We start from the raw sequence: 19,143 nt of genomic DNA, 5'->3' as shown, positions 1-19,143 counted from the left end.
GATCTGGGCTGTTGTGGTTTGAGTTATTTTTTCAGATGGAGGGTTGGAGTACACAAGCCAAATAAACCACTAAAGTTGAGAAAAAACCCCAGCTGCAGTGAAAGGCAAAGTGCACACAAAAGCTTCTTGCTCCCATGCTGTGTTTGGGACCTGGAGAGTCCCTGTCTCTGGTCCCTCCCCCGACTCTGGACAGGACTCTGGAAATGCCTTCTCCAGTGCTCAGCTGTTCCTTTGGCTGGAGAAATGTTTCCAAGAGGAGTTCCAGCAGCTGCCACAGTGAGGCTCTCCTCATTCGGGCTGACCTCAGTGCCAGGGAATGTTATGGAACAAATTATCCTAAATGCAATCCCACAGCACAACCAGGGAATCAGCCCTAGCCAGGGTGGATTCAGAAAAGGCAGGTCCTGCTTGACCAGCCTGGTCTCCTTTTATGACCAGGTGACCTGCCTAGGCATGAGGGAAAGGCTGTGCATGTTGTGGGCTGGACTTCAGTAAAGCCTTTGACACCACTTCCCACAGCATTCTCCTGGAGAAGCTGGCAGCCCACAGCCTGAGCAGGTGCATTCTGTGCTGGGTTAAAAACCGGCTGTGTGGCGGGCCCAGGGAGTGGGGGTGTGTGGAGTTACATCCACCTGGTCACCAGGGGGGTTCCCAGGGCTCAGTACGGGGCCAGTCCTGGGTAAAAACTTTATCAGTGATCTGGAGGAGGGGATCCAGGGCCCTCAGTCAGTTTGCAGGAGACACCAAGCTGGGTTGGAGCGTTGATCTGCAGGAGGGCTCTGCAGAGGGATCTGGACAGGCTGGATCCATGGGCTGAGACCAGTTGTGTGAAGTTCAATAAGGCCAAGTGCCAGGTCCTGCTTTTCACTCAGAACAACCCCAGGCAGCACCACAGGCTGGGGACAGAGTGGCTGGGAAGCTGCCCAGAGGAAAAGGACCTGGGGGTGCTGGTGACAGAGCTGAACATGAGCCAGCTGTGCCCAGGTGGCCAAAAAGGCCAGTGGCACCTGGCCTGTGTCAGGAATAGTGTGGCAGCAGGAGCAGAGGGCAGTGACTGGTCCTGCATTCTGCACTGATGAGGCCACACCTCGAGTTCTGTGTCCAGTTCTGGGCCCCTCACTGCAAGAAAGACGTGGAGGGGCTGGAGTGAGTCCAGAGAAGGGCAACAAAGCCTGTGAAGGGTCTGGAGTGGCTAAAGGAGCTGGGGTTGTTTAGCCTGGAGAAAAGGAGGCTCAGGGGAGCCCTGATCACTCTCTACAGCTCCCTGAAAGAGGGGGCAGCCAGGTGGGAGTTGGTCTCTTCTCCCAGACAACCAGTGACAGGACAAGAGGAAATGGCTCCAAGCTGTGCCAGGGGAGGTTCAGGATATTATGAAAAAAATTTCTCCACTGAAAGGGTGATCAGGCATTGCAACAGGCTCCCCAGGGAAGTGGTGGAATCACCATCCCTGGAAGTGTTCAAAAAACAAGTAGATGTGGCACTTTGTGATATGGTTTAGAGGGCATGGTAGTATTTGGTCAAAGGCCTTGACTATCTTGAAGGTCTTTACAAACTTTATTAACTTTCAGATTTCTGCTTGGAGAGGCTGTGGAATATCTCTTGCCACAGCTGCACCTCCTCGTCTCCCTCCTTTGCACTCAGCACCCTGTAGCTCTTGTAAGGCTTGCATTCCATGGGAGCCACCTGCAAGGAGAGCCTGGGTTCGTGGAAGTGGTACCTCTGCCCATCCTTCCCCAAGGAAATAGATCTCCATGGTGGATGGCATCTGGAGGCTGGGATGATGGGGGCACCAGGGGGAAGAGGGGAGGACCAGCTGAACTGGCAGCTCAGCTGTGTGCTTGCTAGGATACAGGCCAGTCCTCTGTCCTGCTCTGGTGATTTAGGGTTTTGTTACTGCCTAGAAAGCTCCCAGCAGATGGGGGAGATCCTGCCCTTAAGGGATATCATCCCTCACCTCATCTGTACAAGTCTCACCCACCACTGACACCCCAGTTGTGCTGGGGCCTCTATTTGTTCTGCCACCTCCCCCAGACACACCCAGTTCTGTCCTAGAAGGAAAAGCAGTGGGCCAGTGAGTCCAGCAGGGACTCGGGGCTGGCTGTGGAGGGGTCAGCCATGGAAGATCGGGCTGTGCAAAAGGCAGCGTGGCTGCTTCTCACCCTCTGGTTGTAGATGCTCTTCAGGAGGCACTGGTAGCTCTTGAACATGCAGTAGCTGGGATGCTGATTTCCTCTCGAGTCACAGATCTGGTGCCAAGGGAATGAAGGTCAGTGAAAGAAGAGGAGAAGGGGGGATGGGAACATCCACTGATGGTCACCCACCTTTCCTGAGCCATCCCCGTTTTGGAAGGCTTCATACTCTGCCTTCAGCCAGAGGGTCACAGCAGGCTCCTTACAGCCATAGATGGCCATCTGGCTGCACCAGTACTCCAACCTCATCCCTCTCAAAAAGTCCATGTTGTAGCCCTCCAGGGTCTCTGAGGACATGGGCTGCAAAGGGGTGGGACAAAGTGAGCCATGCTTCTTCCTCCCCTTCCCCAGCTCCCAGTCCAGGCTCCTCCTGATACAGCAGCAGGACATATAGCTCGCTCGGTACCTTGCCCTCCTCGTCCCCCAGCTGGGCCGAGATCTGAGGGTTGATGTAGGTGGAGAAGCTGCCCGAGTTGCAGTGAACACGGTTCAGGGTCTTGATGTTCTGGCACTGCTCCCTCTTCAGCGAGCAGAAAGCACAGGCAGGGCACAGGTCCAAGTGGTGCCGCCCAAGGTTGTCACAAACCTGGGGTGGATCCAGCGGTCAGGGGGAAAAGGAGGCTAAGAACCTCCCAAAACAGGGGGCTGAGGAGTTCCCATATTCCTGGCTTGGAATTCCTGCCTCCCTGGTCACCCAGGTCAGCTTCTCTCAGGAGGTGGCCTGCACACAGTGGGGGCCAGAGGTGGACACTGGTGTCTTTACCGAGTCTCCGAACTCAAAGTTTTTTTTCTCCATCTCCTTCCAGGCCATGGCGAGCATCGAGGAGAGGCAATCTCCCTCCAGCACTGCGTAGCACAGGATCAGCACTGCCTCATCGTTCTGCAGGGCTAGAAGGCTGACAGAAAGGGAAGGAGGGAGTCATCTCATTCCTTGTCACACACTGAAGAGATGCATCTTTAGTTAGAAACTGAAAACAATCCCAAAACTAAGCGAAAAATCCCTTCCCAAAGAAACCTTGGACCCTTGGCTAAACTGCACAGAGGGATGGGGCTCCCTGCAGGGTCTGTACATGCTGGCATGACACAGAGCCTGCAGGGGGGTTGCTGTGCATTTGGGGGCATGTGAGAGGGACTGGATGAAGAGCACAGCTTGAAGAGCTTTCCCAGAGCCCCTGCAGCAGCTGCTGCCTAATTTCACCCATTGGAGTGCACAGTGAGGAGAGGTTTGTTAGTTGTCTGCTGAGTGTTGAAGGTTGGGCAGCCCTGTTTGGGTCTGGAGAATGTCACATATTAAACCTCCCTCCCCAAGTATTTGACAGAAACAGGGAAAAACTTGTTGAGCACTGTTCATCCAAACTGACATGGGTAGCTAAAAGTAGAAAATGTCAGGACAATGGGATCAGAGCAATGAGAATATTTGGCATCTCTTAGGAACAATGGAATTTGTAAACATGGTACACAACTGTTAGCAGACAGGGATGGTTGGTTTCAATCATCATCAATGATGCAGAAGAGGTAAACATGCTCATTAGATATTTGCCTCTTGTGTCTGGAAACAAAGCCAGTGATAAATAAACAAACTTTGATCTGATAGAGAGTAAAGAAGAGCAACTTATGTTAAAATGCTCTTAAAATCCATGCATGGGCTAACATGTATGGACAAGCTTTCCTGAGAATAGCTGAAACTTTTTGGAGACTGTCAGATTAGCATTGAAAAGAAGAAAAAAAAAAAAGAAGAGGTGGAGAACCTGAAGGAAGGTCCTGAAGATGAGATTTTCCTCAGGCCTGGAAAACTTTCACCTAGAGGCAGAAGCTAAAAAGGCATCACTCAGCTGAGCAAATCCACCAGTGGGTACCCACTCAGTCAGTCAGCCCTTTTACCAAGGAGGCCTTCAGCTGGAAAGCTCTCCTTGTCAGCAGGTGGATGAGTAAAGACTTCTGGTGACTGGAATTTGGGGGCAAGATCCATTCAAACAAGAAGCAAACTGCATCTTCCTCACACCAAGGGTGTTTAGCGTGGGAACAGCTGATGGGTGCTTCCTCCACAGTTTAGAGACTCCAAAAAAGTTTGGATACTTCTGTTAGGAGAGGAGTCTGCCACCACATAGCACTGTTGTTTTCTTCAGGGCTCACCAGACATGACTTCATGTCCTGTGCTGAGCAGGAGGGTCAGGGTGCAAGGTCAGGGCAAGTCCTAGACCTGAATGTTAAAAGAGATGAGCCTCACAGAACACAGAGTTGTGCCACCAGCCTGAGTTTGAAAGAACTCAAGAAGCTTAGTCAAGAATGACCAAGAAATTCTGCTGTGCTCTCTGTCACATCCTTTTCCTCCTCCATCTCTGCTCTCCATCTCTCCTGTGAGGTTTTCTGGTCTCACAGCTGCAAATTTATGAGCTGATTTACCACCTCTGGGTGAGTATAACAGCACTGCTGCTGGTTCTCTCCACTCGTTGACACGCTGCTGAGCTGTTTGTGGATGCACAGAGGTTTCACCATGCTTCAGGGAAAGGGATGGGTCTATCTAAGGTGATTTCCTAATGCAAATCCCTCCCCAGCTTTGTACCTCTGCATTTTACTGTCCTAAGCACTGCCCTGGAAAAAGCCTAACAGGTACTGTGAGGCAAAGATCCAATGGGAATGTGAAAAAAAACCCCAGGATTAAGAATAATCCATGGGCCGAGATCCGTAATTGATCCAAGGCGAAAGTGAAAACTTCAGGTAACAGCTTATCATACTTTGGCATCTCAGGATGTGGAAGGACACACAGAGCCTGCTTCAGTGCTATCTCTGAAGAGTTCTGGTGAGCAGCATCTGCCTCTCCTGCCATGTAATGACAAGGATTTGGGCCATTAGCTTTCAGCTGCTGAACCTTCCTGATACTGGCTGGCTGAGGTGCAGTGAGCACCTGAGGCAAGCAGAAAAGGAGATAAGGAGAGAACAGCAGCTTTCCAGCACTTGGTAACTTCTGATTTTAGGGGGTTGCTGCAGGAAACGAAAACCAGTTATGAAGAAGACACTCTTAACAGCTTCAGAAACAGAAAAAAAGATCTTTGACTGCATGCCAGGGCTGGTTATGGGTGATGATAATTCAAAAGGAGGGTTTTTTTTTTCTGGGGATGGTATTTTTAACCAAGGGTCTGGCCTTAAAATGAAAGCCTCTGGGGCTGAAGTAGATAAGCAGCACAAGGACTGTTTGGAGGGGTAAAGCAGGAGGAGGAGGAGGGGAAGTCACCAGGAGTGTATGCATCTCTCACTGCACATAAATATCCCAAGGGTGGCTGCCAAGACAATGGTGCCAGACTCTTTTCAGTGGTGCCTGGCCACAGGATAAGGAGCAGTGGTCATAAACTAAAACAGAAAAAGCTCTGCCTCAACATCAGGATGAACTTCTTTACATTGAGGGTGGCAGGGCACTGGAACAGGCTGTCCAGAGAGGTCATGGAGTCTCCCTCCCAAGAAAATCAAACCCACCTAGACAGGTTCCTGTGTCACCTGCTTTATGTGACCCTTCCTTGGCAGGGGATTGGACAGAATGATCTCCAGCCCTAACAGTTCTGGGATTCTGAGAGGGCTGGAGCAGCCTTGCTGGGGAAGCTGGACTCACACGAACCACGGGTGGGCATCCACATGTGAATACCAACAGAATCAGATCTGGATCCAGGACAGCTGTGATGCTGAAAGGGGTGTAGGGGTTGTAGCTGACAAATAACACAGCAGTGGGAAGCTCTGGGAAAAAGGGCAGATGCAATTCTTTGTGCAAACAGAAAAGCAGGGAAGGGAGGCTGATGTCCTTCCATGCACCCAAATGCCAAATCCCATCAATGGGTAGTGTGCACAGAGCTGGAGCATGGGGGTGTTTTAAAGGGACACTGAAAGTTGCTGCAGAAAATGAGAGTTGCATGGGCTTTATAAGCCATGAGCTTATAAAGAGCTCTCTTTAACTTATTGCAAGACTGAATCACGGTTTAGAGGTAACTCTGAGGAGAGGAAATACTGGGAAACGAGGCAGAAAGCACAATAAGGACTAAAAATAGAAAATAGGTGCAAAAATTATTGTTCCCCCTTCCCGCCCAATGATTCACCACTACCAGAAAGACCACAGAAAAGTGCTTCAAGTTCTTCTTGTCTTACTACCCTTTCCCTGTCTGCCTCTAAAGACTACAGCTGGCCTCATCAGGCACAATGAGAGCTGGAATAGCTGCCAGAGCAGCTGCCACAAGCCACAAGGGATGAATAAAAGGATAGATGTCCTGCTGGACATAAAACCCCAGGGAAGACACGCAGCTCTGGGATGTGTGCCCATCACAGCCCTGCCCACCTTGTGTTAAACCAGATGCTGAATGGCACCTGTGCACAACGACCAGTCCCACCTAGCACTGCTCCCCTTGCTGGGATAGAAATGCCTCCAGGCGTTTTGCCCCTTTTTTAGGTCATGCTTTAAAGTTCCTGTGAGAGGAGGCGGGATGCGGCGAGCGGCAAAGCCGACAGGCGCGGTCTATCTCGCCTTTTTATCCTCAGTGGGGTTTAAGCTTTGCTTAGCATGATTGATGGGGCTCGGCTGCCAGTTACAGACACACAGGCAGCATTAGTGTCTTTGAGACACTCTGCAGCAGCAGAGAGAGTGTCATCTGCAACCACAGCAGTCCCCCAGTAATCCCAACAGAGCTCAATCACAGCAAGGCTCAGTTTCACAGGCAGGGAGAACGAAATCCTCAGCGAAACACAATTTTGCCCAAGAGCACATACACCAGGAAAACTTTATCCAGGCAGTGAAAGCCTCCTACAATATTAGGAAGGAGGATGACATATGTTAGAGGCTTGCAAGAGGACAGTTATGGCTTTAACAACATGATGCAACTCATCTTTCCATGCAGAAGTGGAATCTGTGGCTGCACTGTGGCAGTGCTATGCAGCGTGTTCAAGAGAAACCACAGACATGCAATCAGGCACAAAATCTGTGTGCTTACAGGAACATCACTGGCCAGCAAGAGAGCGAAACCAAAATGACTTCTCCATGAAAACCGCATCTAGACACCCTTTTTTTTTCTTTTTTTTTTTTTTTCCTTGTTTTCTTTTTTTTTTCTTGGTAAGCAAAATAATATTTGCATGTCAGTCAAAGCAAATGGTCCTCAGCCACAAGGTACTGAAGGGTCATAAAGGAAATTTGAGTGAAAGCACAATATCTTTTTGCAGGTCTTTTCTCTGTCACCAGCCCCAGTTACCTGAGGACAGAGGCAAACAGATCCTGGCAGAGCAGCTGAGAAGAGCTCAACATGCTCCGTAAGCTCCTAATGCATCCATAGGCCAGAGGAACTGAGGGGGCTGTGTGACAGGGTTGCAGCAAGCCGGCCTGAACTGTGCTGAACTGCCACAATGCTGCCTCCAAAACCAGAATGGGGAACCAGAAACACCCTAGGAAGTGCTGTGCACACATCCAGAGTGCAGAGAAGTGCGTGTGCTCGAGGAGAAGGAGCGGCCCTGCACAGCTTTGTGCTCCCAGCTGATTCCTAGCCCAGGGCGGCTGGTGCTCCCCGTTGCCCAGGATGCAAGGACAGTGCCATTTTCAGGCACTAACAGTGCTGGATCACCCTCTCCCTGCTCGCTGGGTGATGGAAGGAGGGGTGCCTGGGGGCTCCCCAGCTACATTCCTGCTCTGGATGGGACAGCTTGCTCCAGAGCACTTGGCCACACTCACCACCTGCTCTGAGCAGGGACATGGATGTCCTGGGGTGGGACAGCCCTGCACGGGTGGGGTGTGGTGCCCAGAAAGAGCAGCCTTCCCCTCACCTGCCTCGGGGGGGGATTTCCGACTTCATTGTGTGTCCTGGGCCCAAGCTGGTGAGGTTCCAAGAGGAGTTCTTGGTCTCCAAGGACGCATCCAAGGAGAGGGCCGAATGGATCAGCTGCCAGATGCTTTTCCTCAGGCTTTGCTCCTCCGGGGATTCCACCCTGGAAGGTGAGGTGGCAGCCCAGGGAGTCGGTGGGCGCGTAGTCCTGCTCTTCTGCCGGGGTGTGGGCACCTTTGGCGTGGCTGTGGGGTGCTTTGTCTGCCATGGTTTCTGACCTAACAGAGCACGAGAGAACTGGAGAAGGCCTTCCACATTGTCCTGCAGCAGGGCATCAGCAGGTGACAGAAAAGCCCTCTTCTGAGTGGTGAGACAGAGGGATGGAGCGGCCGAGGGTGGCTTTTGGAGGCCAGACAGAAAGCTGCAGGGGTGGAGAGCAGCTACAGGAGAGCAGCAGGTGAGCAGGGGTGCCCAGCACAGCTCAGTTCAGCCATACCTTGCGTGACAGGGGAGCCTCTGTCCGCTGCCGAGGAGTCTGGGGTGCTGGATGGCTCCATCGGGAAAGGGTTTGTTAGAGACCAACCCAAACATGGGACTCGCTGTGTGGAGGAGAGAGGGAGAAGCACAACTCTCACTGTGTTATCTTCCCTTCCTCCTCACCTGCCATTTCCCAAGAGATACTCCCCACATCCCAGCCCTTACCTTGACGAAGAACTGCTGTTTGAGGCAGCGATACTGGGCAAACTGGCAGAAGGTCTGGAACTGCACCACCTCTGGAAATTCAGTGCAGATCGGCCCTAGAGACAGAGATGTGGGATGGAGGCAGGCCTGGGTGCACCAAGAGATGGGGACCCTCTCAGGTGGCAGCTTGTGGATGCAGGACAAGTCCAAGCTGTGTGCCCCCAGGTGGAGATCACAGCCCTGGGATGTTAGAGCTCTCCATTCCAGGCACCACATCCCTTTTCCCTCCAGCCCCCTGAGGGTTTCACTTTATCCTTCTGCCCTTTTTCACACAGTTATCTTCCCTATGACAGTGACACAAACTTCCTGTTTCCAGAATCTGATGCTTTTGTTATTAGTTCTTGCTGGGTTTAAAAAAGAGAAAAAAGCCAAGTAGTGACATAGAAGGTTAAAAAGATGACCAGACCAGGCCTGGGAGCACCAGAGAATCAGAGAATGGTTTGGATTGGTTTGGTTTGGTTTGGTTTGGTTTGGTTTGGTTTGGTTTGGTTTGGTTTGGTTTGGTTTGGTTTGGTTTGGTTTGGAAGGGTCTTTATAGACCATCAAGTTCCAAGTCCCCTGCCATGGGCAGGGGCTCCTTCCACTGGACCAGGTTGTTCAAAGGCCCACCCAGCCTGGTCTTGTTGGGTCAGGGATGGGGCTGCCACAGCTTCTCCAGGCAGATGGCTCTAGAGGAGACAAATTCTTCAGGGTAATATAGTTTGACATTGATTCCAGCCTTGCAGGGGATGGAGGAGGGTCCATGGGGCCAGGATGCTGCTGGCAAAGCCTGTGCCTGTACACACACACACTCTGCAATCTTGACCAGCACTGCCAGCATGCTGGCTCCAGGGACACAGCTCTTGCAGCAATTGCAGGAAAGCCAAGGGTGTGCAGGAGAGCAGAAAATGCTGAAGAATTGGGTGATCTTGTGCTGCCTCTGCTCTAGAAGTGCATGGCCAGGCTGGTACAGAGAGCCTTGTGAGAACAGGGGAAGTGCTGGCTCAGAGGGAGGGCACTGCTCTCCTGATATTGCTCAGGAATCCTTTACTCTGTGCTCATTTCTTGTGCTGAGCAAACAGCTGTGCCATCAAAAGCAGAATTTCAGATGTACACCAGGATCCCAGCCCAGAAAAACGCCCAACTTGTAAGGAAAACTCCAGAACCCCATCCCTTGTTTAAAGCACAAGATATTGTAGGGAGCACTCCAGATCCTCACACTCTCCTTTGTTCAAAGCTAAAATGATTGCCTTCCTCAGCACCACACCTGAATGGGCACAATTAATGCTCGTATCTGAGTGTAGACAGCACTGCCATAGCTCTGTGAGGAGAGCAGAGGCTAAACAAGAGAGGGCACACACTCTGCCACATCTGTTCCACCTCTCAGGCTGGCTGAAATGTGCCAAAATATCCCCCAAACTGGAAAAAAATGTAACACAAAGGGGAATAAATTCTGCTGGATAGGTGTGTTAGGCTGAGGGATGGGAGAAAAGAGGGGGAAGAGCCTGCAAAACTGTCCCATCTTCTGGCACTTCCAGATGCTTCTGCTCCTGACAAGTGAGTCTCTGAAGGCAGCAGCAATAGGAGTGTGGCTGGACATGACAAAGAGCAGTGCTGGGGAATTGGGCACCACGAGGAGAGAAACTAGGGACAGACTGTGGGTGCACCCATGCACAGTGGATTTCAGGTGCCCAAAAGTGGGTGAAGAGCACAGGACCCATCCCTGGGTCTGGTGATGTGGGGTGGGACTCGTTCCCCCAACACAGCTGCAGAAACCAGCAAGAAATAGTTGCCCTCAAGCTGCAGTCCAAATAAGCAGTTGGCTGATCATTCAGCTCACTGACGTTCATATCTAAATATAAAGACATATTTTTTATGAGAAAATTGCCTCTATTTTTTTTTTCCTCTGAAGAAAAATACAACAGAAGTAGTCCCAAGTTTTTCAGCTGCACAGATATAATTATACCACTTAAATTCTCTGATGCAGGGGTGCAGGGAAAATATGACTGCAGAGATCTGAAGGGTGCTGTTGCTATGGTGCTTTCTGAACCGGGATGTTTCTTGGCTCCTGAAATGTTAAACACTTAAAAAGGCAGCTTATCATCTCAAGTTTTCTTAAAGACCTACGAGAGCCCATGAGCCAAGATTCTGCATTAACCCTCAGATGAAGCTGGAAGGAGCTGGTAAGAGATGAGGAGCTGCACTGAGCTTGAGAAGACTGTGGCCAGTTTTTCCTCCTGCCACCCCACCAACAGAGATGTGGAGAAAGGAAGGGCCACTGGAGTGGCTGTGGCTTTTCTGCCCCATGACCTGTAAAGAGAGGCTGGGACAGCTGTGCTTGCTCAGCTGGGTGAAGAGGAGGAGTCACAGCAGCCCACAGGGGCTTGAAGGAAACCTTACAAGAGAACAAACCCTTTTTGGTGGTGCCAGACAACACATGGAGTGGGGGGAAAACCGTGCTTAGGTTAGGGCTGCCCTTTGGGGAAAAGGTTTGTTTTTTCTCCAGGAGAGTGGTGCAACACTGAAAGGGATGCTCAGAGAGGCCACAAAAACCAGTGTGCTCTAGTCAGGCCAGTGCCTGCCCCAAGCTGCTTTTTGGGCTATATTGACCAACCCAACCCATCCCATTCCCACAATCCTGTGGCATTTTGGGGCAGCTCCAGCCGGGTCCACGTGCTCCTCTGAGCCTGGTGATGCCCTTACCTTCGGGGATTTCTCCGTGGTTCTCCTCCTGGTCCAGGCGCAGGATGTCGTGGTTGAGGCAGCCGTAGGCCTGGCGCAGCAGGCAGAACATGTTTGCCTGCCAGGGCGGGTGCAGCTTGGCGAAGAACTGCTGGTACTCCCTGTCCGACAGCGGGCTGCCCGGCACCGGCGGCACCGGCAGCACCGGCGGAGCCGCAGCGGCCGCCGGCAAGCTCAGCACACCTGCGGGACAAACACGGGCCGTGGGCTGGGCTGTCCCTGCCCACCTGAGCGGGTGGAAATGAAGGAGCAGGCTGGCCTGCTCCTGCCTGCTGGCACAGAGTGCTGGGACAAACGCTTCGGATGCCGGCCTGAAGTCTCCCTCCATCACCCCTGCCTGCAGGGTGCTGGGGTAACCAGGAGGCCCAGGGAAAAGGGGGGAAAAAGAATACAGAGGAAAGAAAAAACAAAAAAAAAAACCCCTTTAAAAGTCAGATTTTATTTTGAGCTTGGTTTGGATTGGGGGGAAGCGTTTTTGTTTTGGTTGTGTTGTTTCCTTTTTATATGTGTGTTTTGTGGGGGGAGGTTGAGTTTTTTTGTGGGTTTGGTGTTTTCTGGTTTTTTGGGTTTTTTTGTGTTTGGGTTTTTTGGGGGGGATAGGGGGAGGGTATTGATGTGCTTTTTTTTATTTTTCCCCTCAAAAGTCCCAGCCTCCAGAGGCACCCACAGTGGTGGTGGCTCCCCTGCCCCCTGCACCGTGCTATGCACACATCCCTGTCCAGGGGGACATCCCTCCATCTCCTCCCTCCCCTCTTTGCCTCCAGCTGAGCCCCCTCTCCTGCTGCCTCCGCACCGTCCCCACCCCAAGCCCCTGACACGGCTCTGGTGACAGACAGGGTGCGGCAGCAGCAGCAGAACAGCGGCTCCAGCCCCAGGCCCTGAGGTGGCCCTGCCGGGGCGGTCACTTACTCAGCAGCCAGAGGAGCCGCGATGTGTGTGCCACGGGCTGCAGCATCATGGAGCTGCTCGGTGGCCGGCTGGGAGTCCCTCGCACACCGAGCAGGCCAGGGCGGCAAGTCTGAGCGCTCGGCTTCTGCCCTTGGCAACCGTGGAACCATTCCCTGGCCACGGCACCGCAATCGGAACCCGGGGCCGGTGTCGCGGTGGGGCCAGCCGGAGCTGTGGGCGCCCCCAGGGAGGGGACGCGCCAGGCTCATGGGGACAAGGGAGCGGGAGCCAAACTGGGAGCTTCTCCCTCTCTCTGGGGACACTCTGGTGGCTGGGAACGACCCACAACAGCATTTGAGGTCTGGCCAGGCTGATCTGAGGCTGGGGGCACTCCAAAAGTGGTACCTATGGGGTATCTTAAAGCCCAAATTGTTTCACGAGGGGGAAAGGAGGCAGCATCTGTTCCATCTGCAGGGGTTTGAGAAGCACCCCATGCCTTCCCAGGAGCGTCCCAGCACCGGCTTGCTTCAGGATGTGTCGGGAAGCTGGTTTGATCCCTCCTAGGCAGACACAGCACTTTCTGAGCTCCCGGGGAGTCAAGGGAGCAGCAGCTGCTCTTCCTCCGCATCTGGCACAGGTGCCCTCAGCACCTCTCTCTGCTCTGCAAAGCCTTCCCAGGAAAAAAGCAGGAATAATGCTGCCAGCAAAAAGGGACTATCAGAGCAGAAGTGCCCAGAGCCCTAAGGACTGACTTGGAGGGGGATCCGCAGCCGTGCCCATTTCCTAACGCTGGGACACCTGAAGCGCAGGGCACGGACACAGCATCCCCGGTGCCTGCCACAGCTTCCACAGGCACAGACACGGCCGCAAGCAGCACGGCTGAGCAGCTGGCAGGAAAACGCTTGGCACAGCAGCCCCGGGAGCTGCAGGCGTGAGCAGAAGTCGGGGGGCCCCAGCAGAGCCCCCCCGTCACCCCCGGCTCTGCGGAGCGGCTCCCGGGCGGAGCCCAGGAGGAGCTGCGGGCAGAGCGGGGCCGGGTTCCGGAGCTCGCAGCGGGGTTCTGCTGCAGGAGCCGCTCCTGCCGCAGATCCGGGGAGATTCCAGCGGCTCTGCTGATGCACCGGCTGCCGCTGCAGGGCTGGCACATCATGCCCTGTGGCCATGCAGGCTCTCAGGGTGAAAGCTCGCAGTTCAAGAGGTGTCTGGTGGCGGTGGCGGCACGTAGCTCTGCGGGGCCTGGCAGGAGACGAGCTGTACTTTGCTCTAAGATGTCTTGTTGGAAAGTAGCGTTTCTGAGAAGCTTGAAGCCTGGCCATTTAAAAGCAGCACTGAATTTTGAATGTTTTTTCAGCTCTTTAGAGAAACAATGATCAGGAGAGTTTTTCCAGCTAGCTCTCGATACTCGTATTAGAACAGGCAACACTGCTGGAGCTTGCATATTTTTGGCAGCTCCTAGTCTTGCATTACTTAGCTTGAGACATATTACTTATTAGCTGATTTTAGACAATTGCACGGCCTTCAGCTCCCTAGCTGTGTTAATCACCTCCACTTCTCTGCAGGAAAAGAGCCAAAGCTGAGCTCTGTCACCCTGGCTGAGCAGCTTCCCAGAGAAGTTCAGCGCTGACCTCACTGGCTGATGGAAATGTGGGACTAAGGAAAGCAAACCGATGTGGCATGTCACAGAATCACAGAATCATAGAATGGTTTGGGTTGGAAGAGAGCTTAAAGATCATCCAATCCTAACCCCCCTGCCATGGGCAGGGACACCTCCCACTAGACCAGGCTGCTCAGGGCCCCATCCAACCTGGCCTTGAACACTGCCAGGGATGGAGCACCCACAGCTTCTCTGGGAAATGCCACACAGTGTTATTGATATCTGGCAGGTGCTGGCTACACTGCCTGTGTCTTCATGTGCCAGCAAGGGATTTATGGCAAATGAGAACAGGAGACAAGAATGAATGCAAAAGAAGGGGGACCTGTCAAAGGAGTCCCCCTTGGTTGGGGCTCTGGTAGCAATGCCTGTGGGGAGCTACTGCTTATTTGGAAAGGTGGTTACAGATGTGAGGACGTTGGCTACTCTTCATGCACTGTGGAACATCCTGGACTTGGTTCATGTTGTCAGAATCCTTCAGAAAACTCACAGTCCACTAGTGGACTCTGCAGAAACCAGTGAGTCTCTGGCATGTGCCCAGCAGGGTTGGGAGGCTGCGAGAGCAGGAGGCACTGCTGTGCTGTTTGATGAGGTGTGTGCCAGCTGGCTGTGGGACACCTGCATTTCAAGTCTTTGCAAAACAAAAATCATCTCTGGGGGAGGGAAGAGGAGGGAACAGTGACTTGTACACGATGCATCAATGCTGCAGGCTGGGGGAAGTCTACTCACTACTGCTGCATCAAGCAATTATAGTTGTCAGCAATGCGGAGCATGGGGGTAATGTTAATTCCAGCATTTTCTGATTTCTGAGAGTTCACTTGGCACCTTTAAGGCCCTACCTTCAATGACACATTACAAGCCGTGTAATTTTTGCAGTGAGGCAGATTTGCACCCTTGTTTTCAGGGCTGCCACACAGTGGAGTTTCCTGCAGCCACTGTTCCAGTGCCAGCTGGGACCCCCAGGCCTACAGAGTGCCTGAGCCAGCAGCAGAGACATGCAACAGCGGGGCAAGAACTCGCTGGAGTGATGTTTTCCATGTTGATATCCAATTGCATGTCAACCCTGAGCTTTGTAAGAGCCTGTCTGGTTTGTGAGGGACCACCCTTCAGAAGATGAGCTCCTCTTCCTTGTTGTTGTCTCAGATACTTTGGCTATTTCTCAGCATTTTCCATGCTGCATGACCACAAACACCACCAGCAGCAGCAATGACGGAAAACCTCTTGGAAACTCCAGGACCGTGGCTCACAGACCCAGTGTCAGCACAGTGAGTTAAACTGAGGGGTTTGGGGCAGGGAGAGGATGTCTGGTCAGCTCCAAACCCCATAAAGATGGAGGCCACGAAGATTAGGTGTGAATTCCAGTGGCTTGTCAAGCAGCATCCTCAGAAAGCAAGTGTCTTAAGTAACTTGAAATGTAAGCAGAGATGATAGAAAATGCTTCCAAAGCCACCTGGCAGGTGTGTTGCCAGAAATGAAAGAGCAGGCTGCTTAGGGAGGAGGCCATGAGCAGTTCTGTGTAGATGTTGGGGTGGTCTCAGGAAGGGGCTGACAGAGCCCCTGAGACACGCCAGGTTGTGCATTCCTCACAGTGCACCAAAGGAAGGTGTGGTACCTCCATTTAGTAAAACACACACCTAAAGGAGCGGGTAGAGGAGGGGGACACTCACTCTGTTCACTCAAGGAGCTGGACAGGGCAGAGGAGCCTCTCAGCAGGGGGGACAGCCCTGCCAAGGAACCTCAGAGCCATCACACAGCAGACAAGCGAAGACCCCCTTCCAGTCCAGCACTAACACTTCCAAACGCTACTGCAAGATCCCAGAGCTGGACACCTTCACCCCGTGGGAAGGGCTGTAGGTACCAGCCCATGCAGAGCAAGGCACAGATGCCCATCTCCACAGACAAAAGCACCTGGGAGCATTCTGATTCAAACCAAAATTCTCTGAATTGCTGGCTTTATTCACAGGTTAAATCATCTTCATTCTGCATTTGTACTTTATTTTCAGTGGGTTTACCGAAGAGCTATGTGAATATGCTGATAAATATAGACTTTACATTAAAATTGGCACTCTTTTTAACCTGGTAGATATGTTAATCTATTCACATTTGTACAAGCACTGCACAGTTATAACGTGCATTAATTCAAATACTTAATTTAAATTTTATTTTGTTAGGAAATAGTGAATGAAGCATTTTTTACTTGACATTTAGAAAATGGAATATTTAATTGATTGCAAAAACAGCATTTAAAAATGGTTTCTTGAATTATTAATACAAACTAAAACAGAGTGGATACATAAAAGCCTGCTTGAACAAACTGCTGTAGTCTTTTTAGGCAGGTTTGTTTCATGCAAGAACAAGCTGATCCAACCACAATTTTACCCTTAATGTGAGCGGGGGCTTGGACTACAAAGCTCCAGAGAGACTTCTTCCCACCTCAGTCTTTCTGTGGTGAGTAAATGGGCTCTTCCAATGACTGCATCATTCAGGCTTTCAGAACAAGGAAATCTCAGGGTCACACTTCTTTTCCTTGCTTGTTGTCAATGTGTAAAAAATAATTCCTTTCCTACTCCCAGATGGGGTTTCAGTTTTGAATGAGTTGTTTCTTCAGTGGTAGCAACCCAGCCCACTGAAATGAAATTGCACACCTGCAAAACAGACCAAAGTGGACACCTTGCTGAACATTTCTTTCACACCAAAATGTAGGAGCTTAGTGTTTGTCACAGCTTTGCCTGTCCTTAAGCCTTGGGCACAAATGTGCTTTTTTAAGACTAACACTCCTAGTTTCTTTTATATATTCAGAGAAATAAACATAAATTAGCATAAATTAATCAAGATGTTTGACTATTTTTATAAATGAAATTCATTTTATTGGATAAAAACAGCTATATTTCTTCTGATACTGTAACTGATAGGAAGTAAAGTTGGAGAAACTTCCTTCAGTTGTCTTTGGAAAGAAAGGTAGGACATTTAATTTCCTTCTATTTCTTCTAGTCTTTAACTCTTTCAGTGCTGCATTGTCCCTTGCCTACTGCTAGATCTTTAGAGCAGATCTTGCCACTCAGGCTCTCAATGTCTTCGCATTGGCAGGGAGAAGATAGAGCTGCAGTTGATTATAAAAAGCAGAACAGCTCAGAAGTTTTCAAACCAGCCAGATCTGGGAGGAGATGGGCTCATTTTCAGTCTGTATGAGCAAGCTGTCTCTTGGGAATGTCTTCCACTGCCAGCTTGAGACCTCTGTGCCGATTTGGGCCACGTTTGAATTGAATATACATGATGGTGAGAGAGTGTCCACCACCCAGCTCCGAGAGGTGGTTAAGTAAGTAATACTTTAAGAGTGCTTTAAGAAGGGCTGGGTGTCGCTGAGCTGTGGGGTGAGTTAAGTGAAAAGCAGGAGAGGAAAGTGGTCCCACTGATGGAAGGCGATGGCTGGGATGGTTTCCATGCACATCATGCAATGGACACGGCGGTGGCAGAGCCTGAGGGATGGGAGCCTGGGGAGCACGTCTGCTCGCTGGAAAGGGGAATACTTTGCTGAACATCCTTGTCAGCAGATTTGCCCAGCTGCTCGGGAATGATGCCCACAGATGGGGCAATCAAACTGGGCAAGATAAATTGGTCGTTTGTGTGCATGACCAATTATTATTAATAAATGGGCTTAACAAGGCTGCAAAATTCTTCCCTCTTGTCACGCTCCATGGCTCCAGCCTGCTGAAACTCAGACTTGACTTCACTCATCAGCTAGGATATTTCCAATCACTCTAAAGGGGCAATTTCTCCAGCACCGTTTTAGAAAGTGTTTATGTTGCACTGACAGCTGTTCCAGGAAATCTGCAAGCTAGCCAGTTCTGTTATGGAGTTCATGATTACTTTAACTGAGTATATCCCTGCTTTAAGCACTTCAATTCTAGAAGTAAACTTCTCAGATCCCATTACCACTACAGTGATCCAGGTAACTATTAACAAGGATCTTAATAAAAAAAATCCAAGCAATTTTTGACAGATTTTTTTTTGGCTACTTCTCTTCAAACTGATTTTATTTTGTTGACCTGGACTTCTTGCTTGTTTTAGAGAGAAGCAATTTACTTCCCCGCTGTTCCAGTATTTCACATCTGGACTGTTGTGGCAGCCTTCTTGACATCATTAAGGACCAGAACAGAGCTGGCTCTTTTCCAGCCTTGTAGGTTTTCCCAAGCAGTCCTGACTCTGACAGAGATCAGCCCGCAGATGCCTCCGGGTGGCTTTCACAGGATGACAAACACCATTTATTGAGGACTGATGATCAAAAAAGTCTTTGCCCCAAGAGGTGCCATTTAGAACCCTTCTTTACTGTTTGCCTAGGAAGTACACCATCCCCATATGACACCAGCACCAACACAGAATAAATATTTACAGAACACTTCCCCTCCTCTCATTACAAACAATTCTGCTATCTGCAGTCGGTAATGGACAAGTGCCATGTTCAATTATGTCATAAACAAAAGGCATTCTAAAAAAAGCTGCTCATGTTTCCAGCCTTGTCACTTACAGGCTTTGTTCCCACTGGCTTCATTTTTGTACTTTGTATTTTCTAACTTCTACCGGTTCTTTTCCTCCTCTGGTGATTAAATATGGCACAGCTACTGCCCTTATTCCTTCTCTTCCAAGGTTAGCTTTTAATGTGCTTTCATTTACATTTATACTTGCAAGCCATTTAAAAATGACCAGGTTTTATCCAAATTTTGGTCAGAGCATTCCCTCAGTGGCAGCAGAAGTCCCTGGAATGCTCCTTGCTGCTGGCTCGTGCTTCGAACACCTCTCTGGCCCACAGTTCCTGGACAGCTTGCCGCCAATGCTGGCCATTAAATCCCATGTCGTATCCCTCAAAACCAAGCTGCTTGGAGCAGTTTCCATCCTTCATCACCCCTGCACTCTGCCCAAAGCCCATTTTCCAGTTCAGGCCATATCCACCATTTCTTCTGTCAGCTGAGCACCAGTTGATGTCTGACTAACCCTCAGCTGAAGAGATCAGTTCTGCCACAGCCTGCTCACCCACTGGATCATGGGAGAGTCTCCCTGCTACTAAAACCATACCGGAGATGCAGCCAACACCTTCCAGAATTTGCTTCATCTCTGTTTAAGAAAGGAAGCCCCAGGAAGTGGTGTAATACAATCTGGGGACTGAGATTCA

The 19,143-nt window shown here is 50.9% G+C and overlaps 1 protein-coding gene across 1 annotated transcript; it reads right to left on the bottom strand.

Moving 5' to 3' along the window:
• Positions 1-1,557: 1,557 nt before the first annotated feature.
• ACRBP (acrosin binding protein) lies at positions 1,558-13,488 on the bottom strand. The gene is made up of 10 exons (XM_088051300.1): positions 13,203-13,488; positions 11,399-11,620; positions 8,678-8,772; positions 8,472-8,574; positions 7,977-8,253; positions 2,953-3,085; positions 2,596-2,775; positions 2,322-2,489; positions 2,160-2,246; positions 1,558-1,683 (listed from the first exon to the last, which is right to left on the bottom strand). The coding sequence occupies exons 1-10, from the start codon at positions 13,486-13,488 to the stop codon at positions 1,558-1,560; spliced, it is 1,677 nt and encodes a 558-aa protein (XP_087907426.1).
• Between the last annotated feature and the right edge of the window lie 5,655 nt (positions 13,489-19,143).

This window comes from Pseudopodoces humilis, chromosome 2, assembly GCF_049639895.1.
Source record: "Pseudopodoces humilis isolate 2021_Gansu_Grassland_sample_001 chromosome 2, ASM4963989v1, whole genome shotgun sequence".
Lineage (NCBI taxonomy): Eukaryota > Metazoa > Chordata > Aves > Passeriformes > Paridae > Pseudopodoces > Pseudopodoces humilis.
This window is presented reverse-complemented; position numbering and strand designations above follow the sequence as displayed.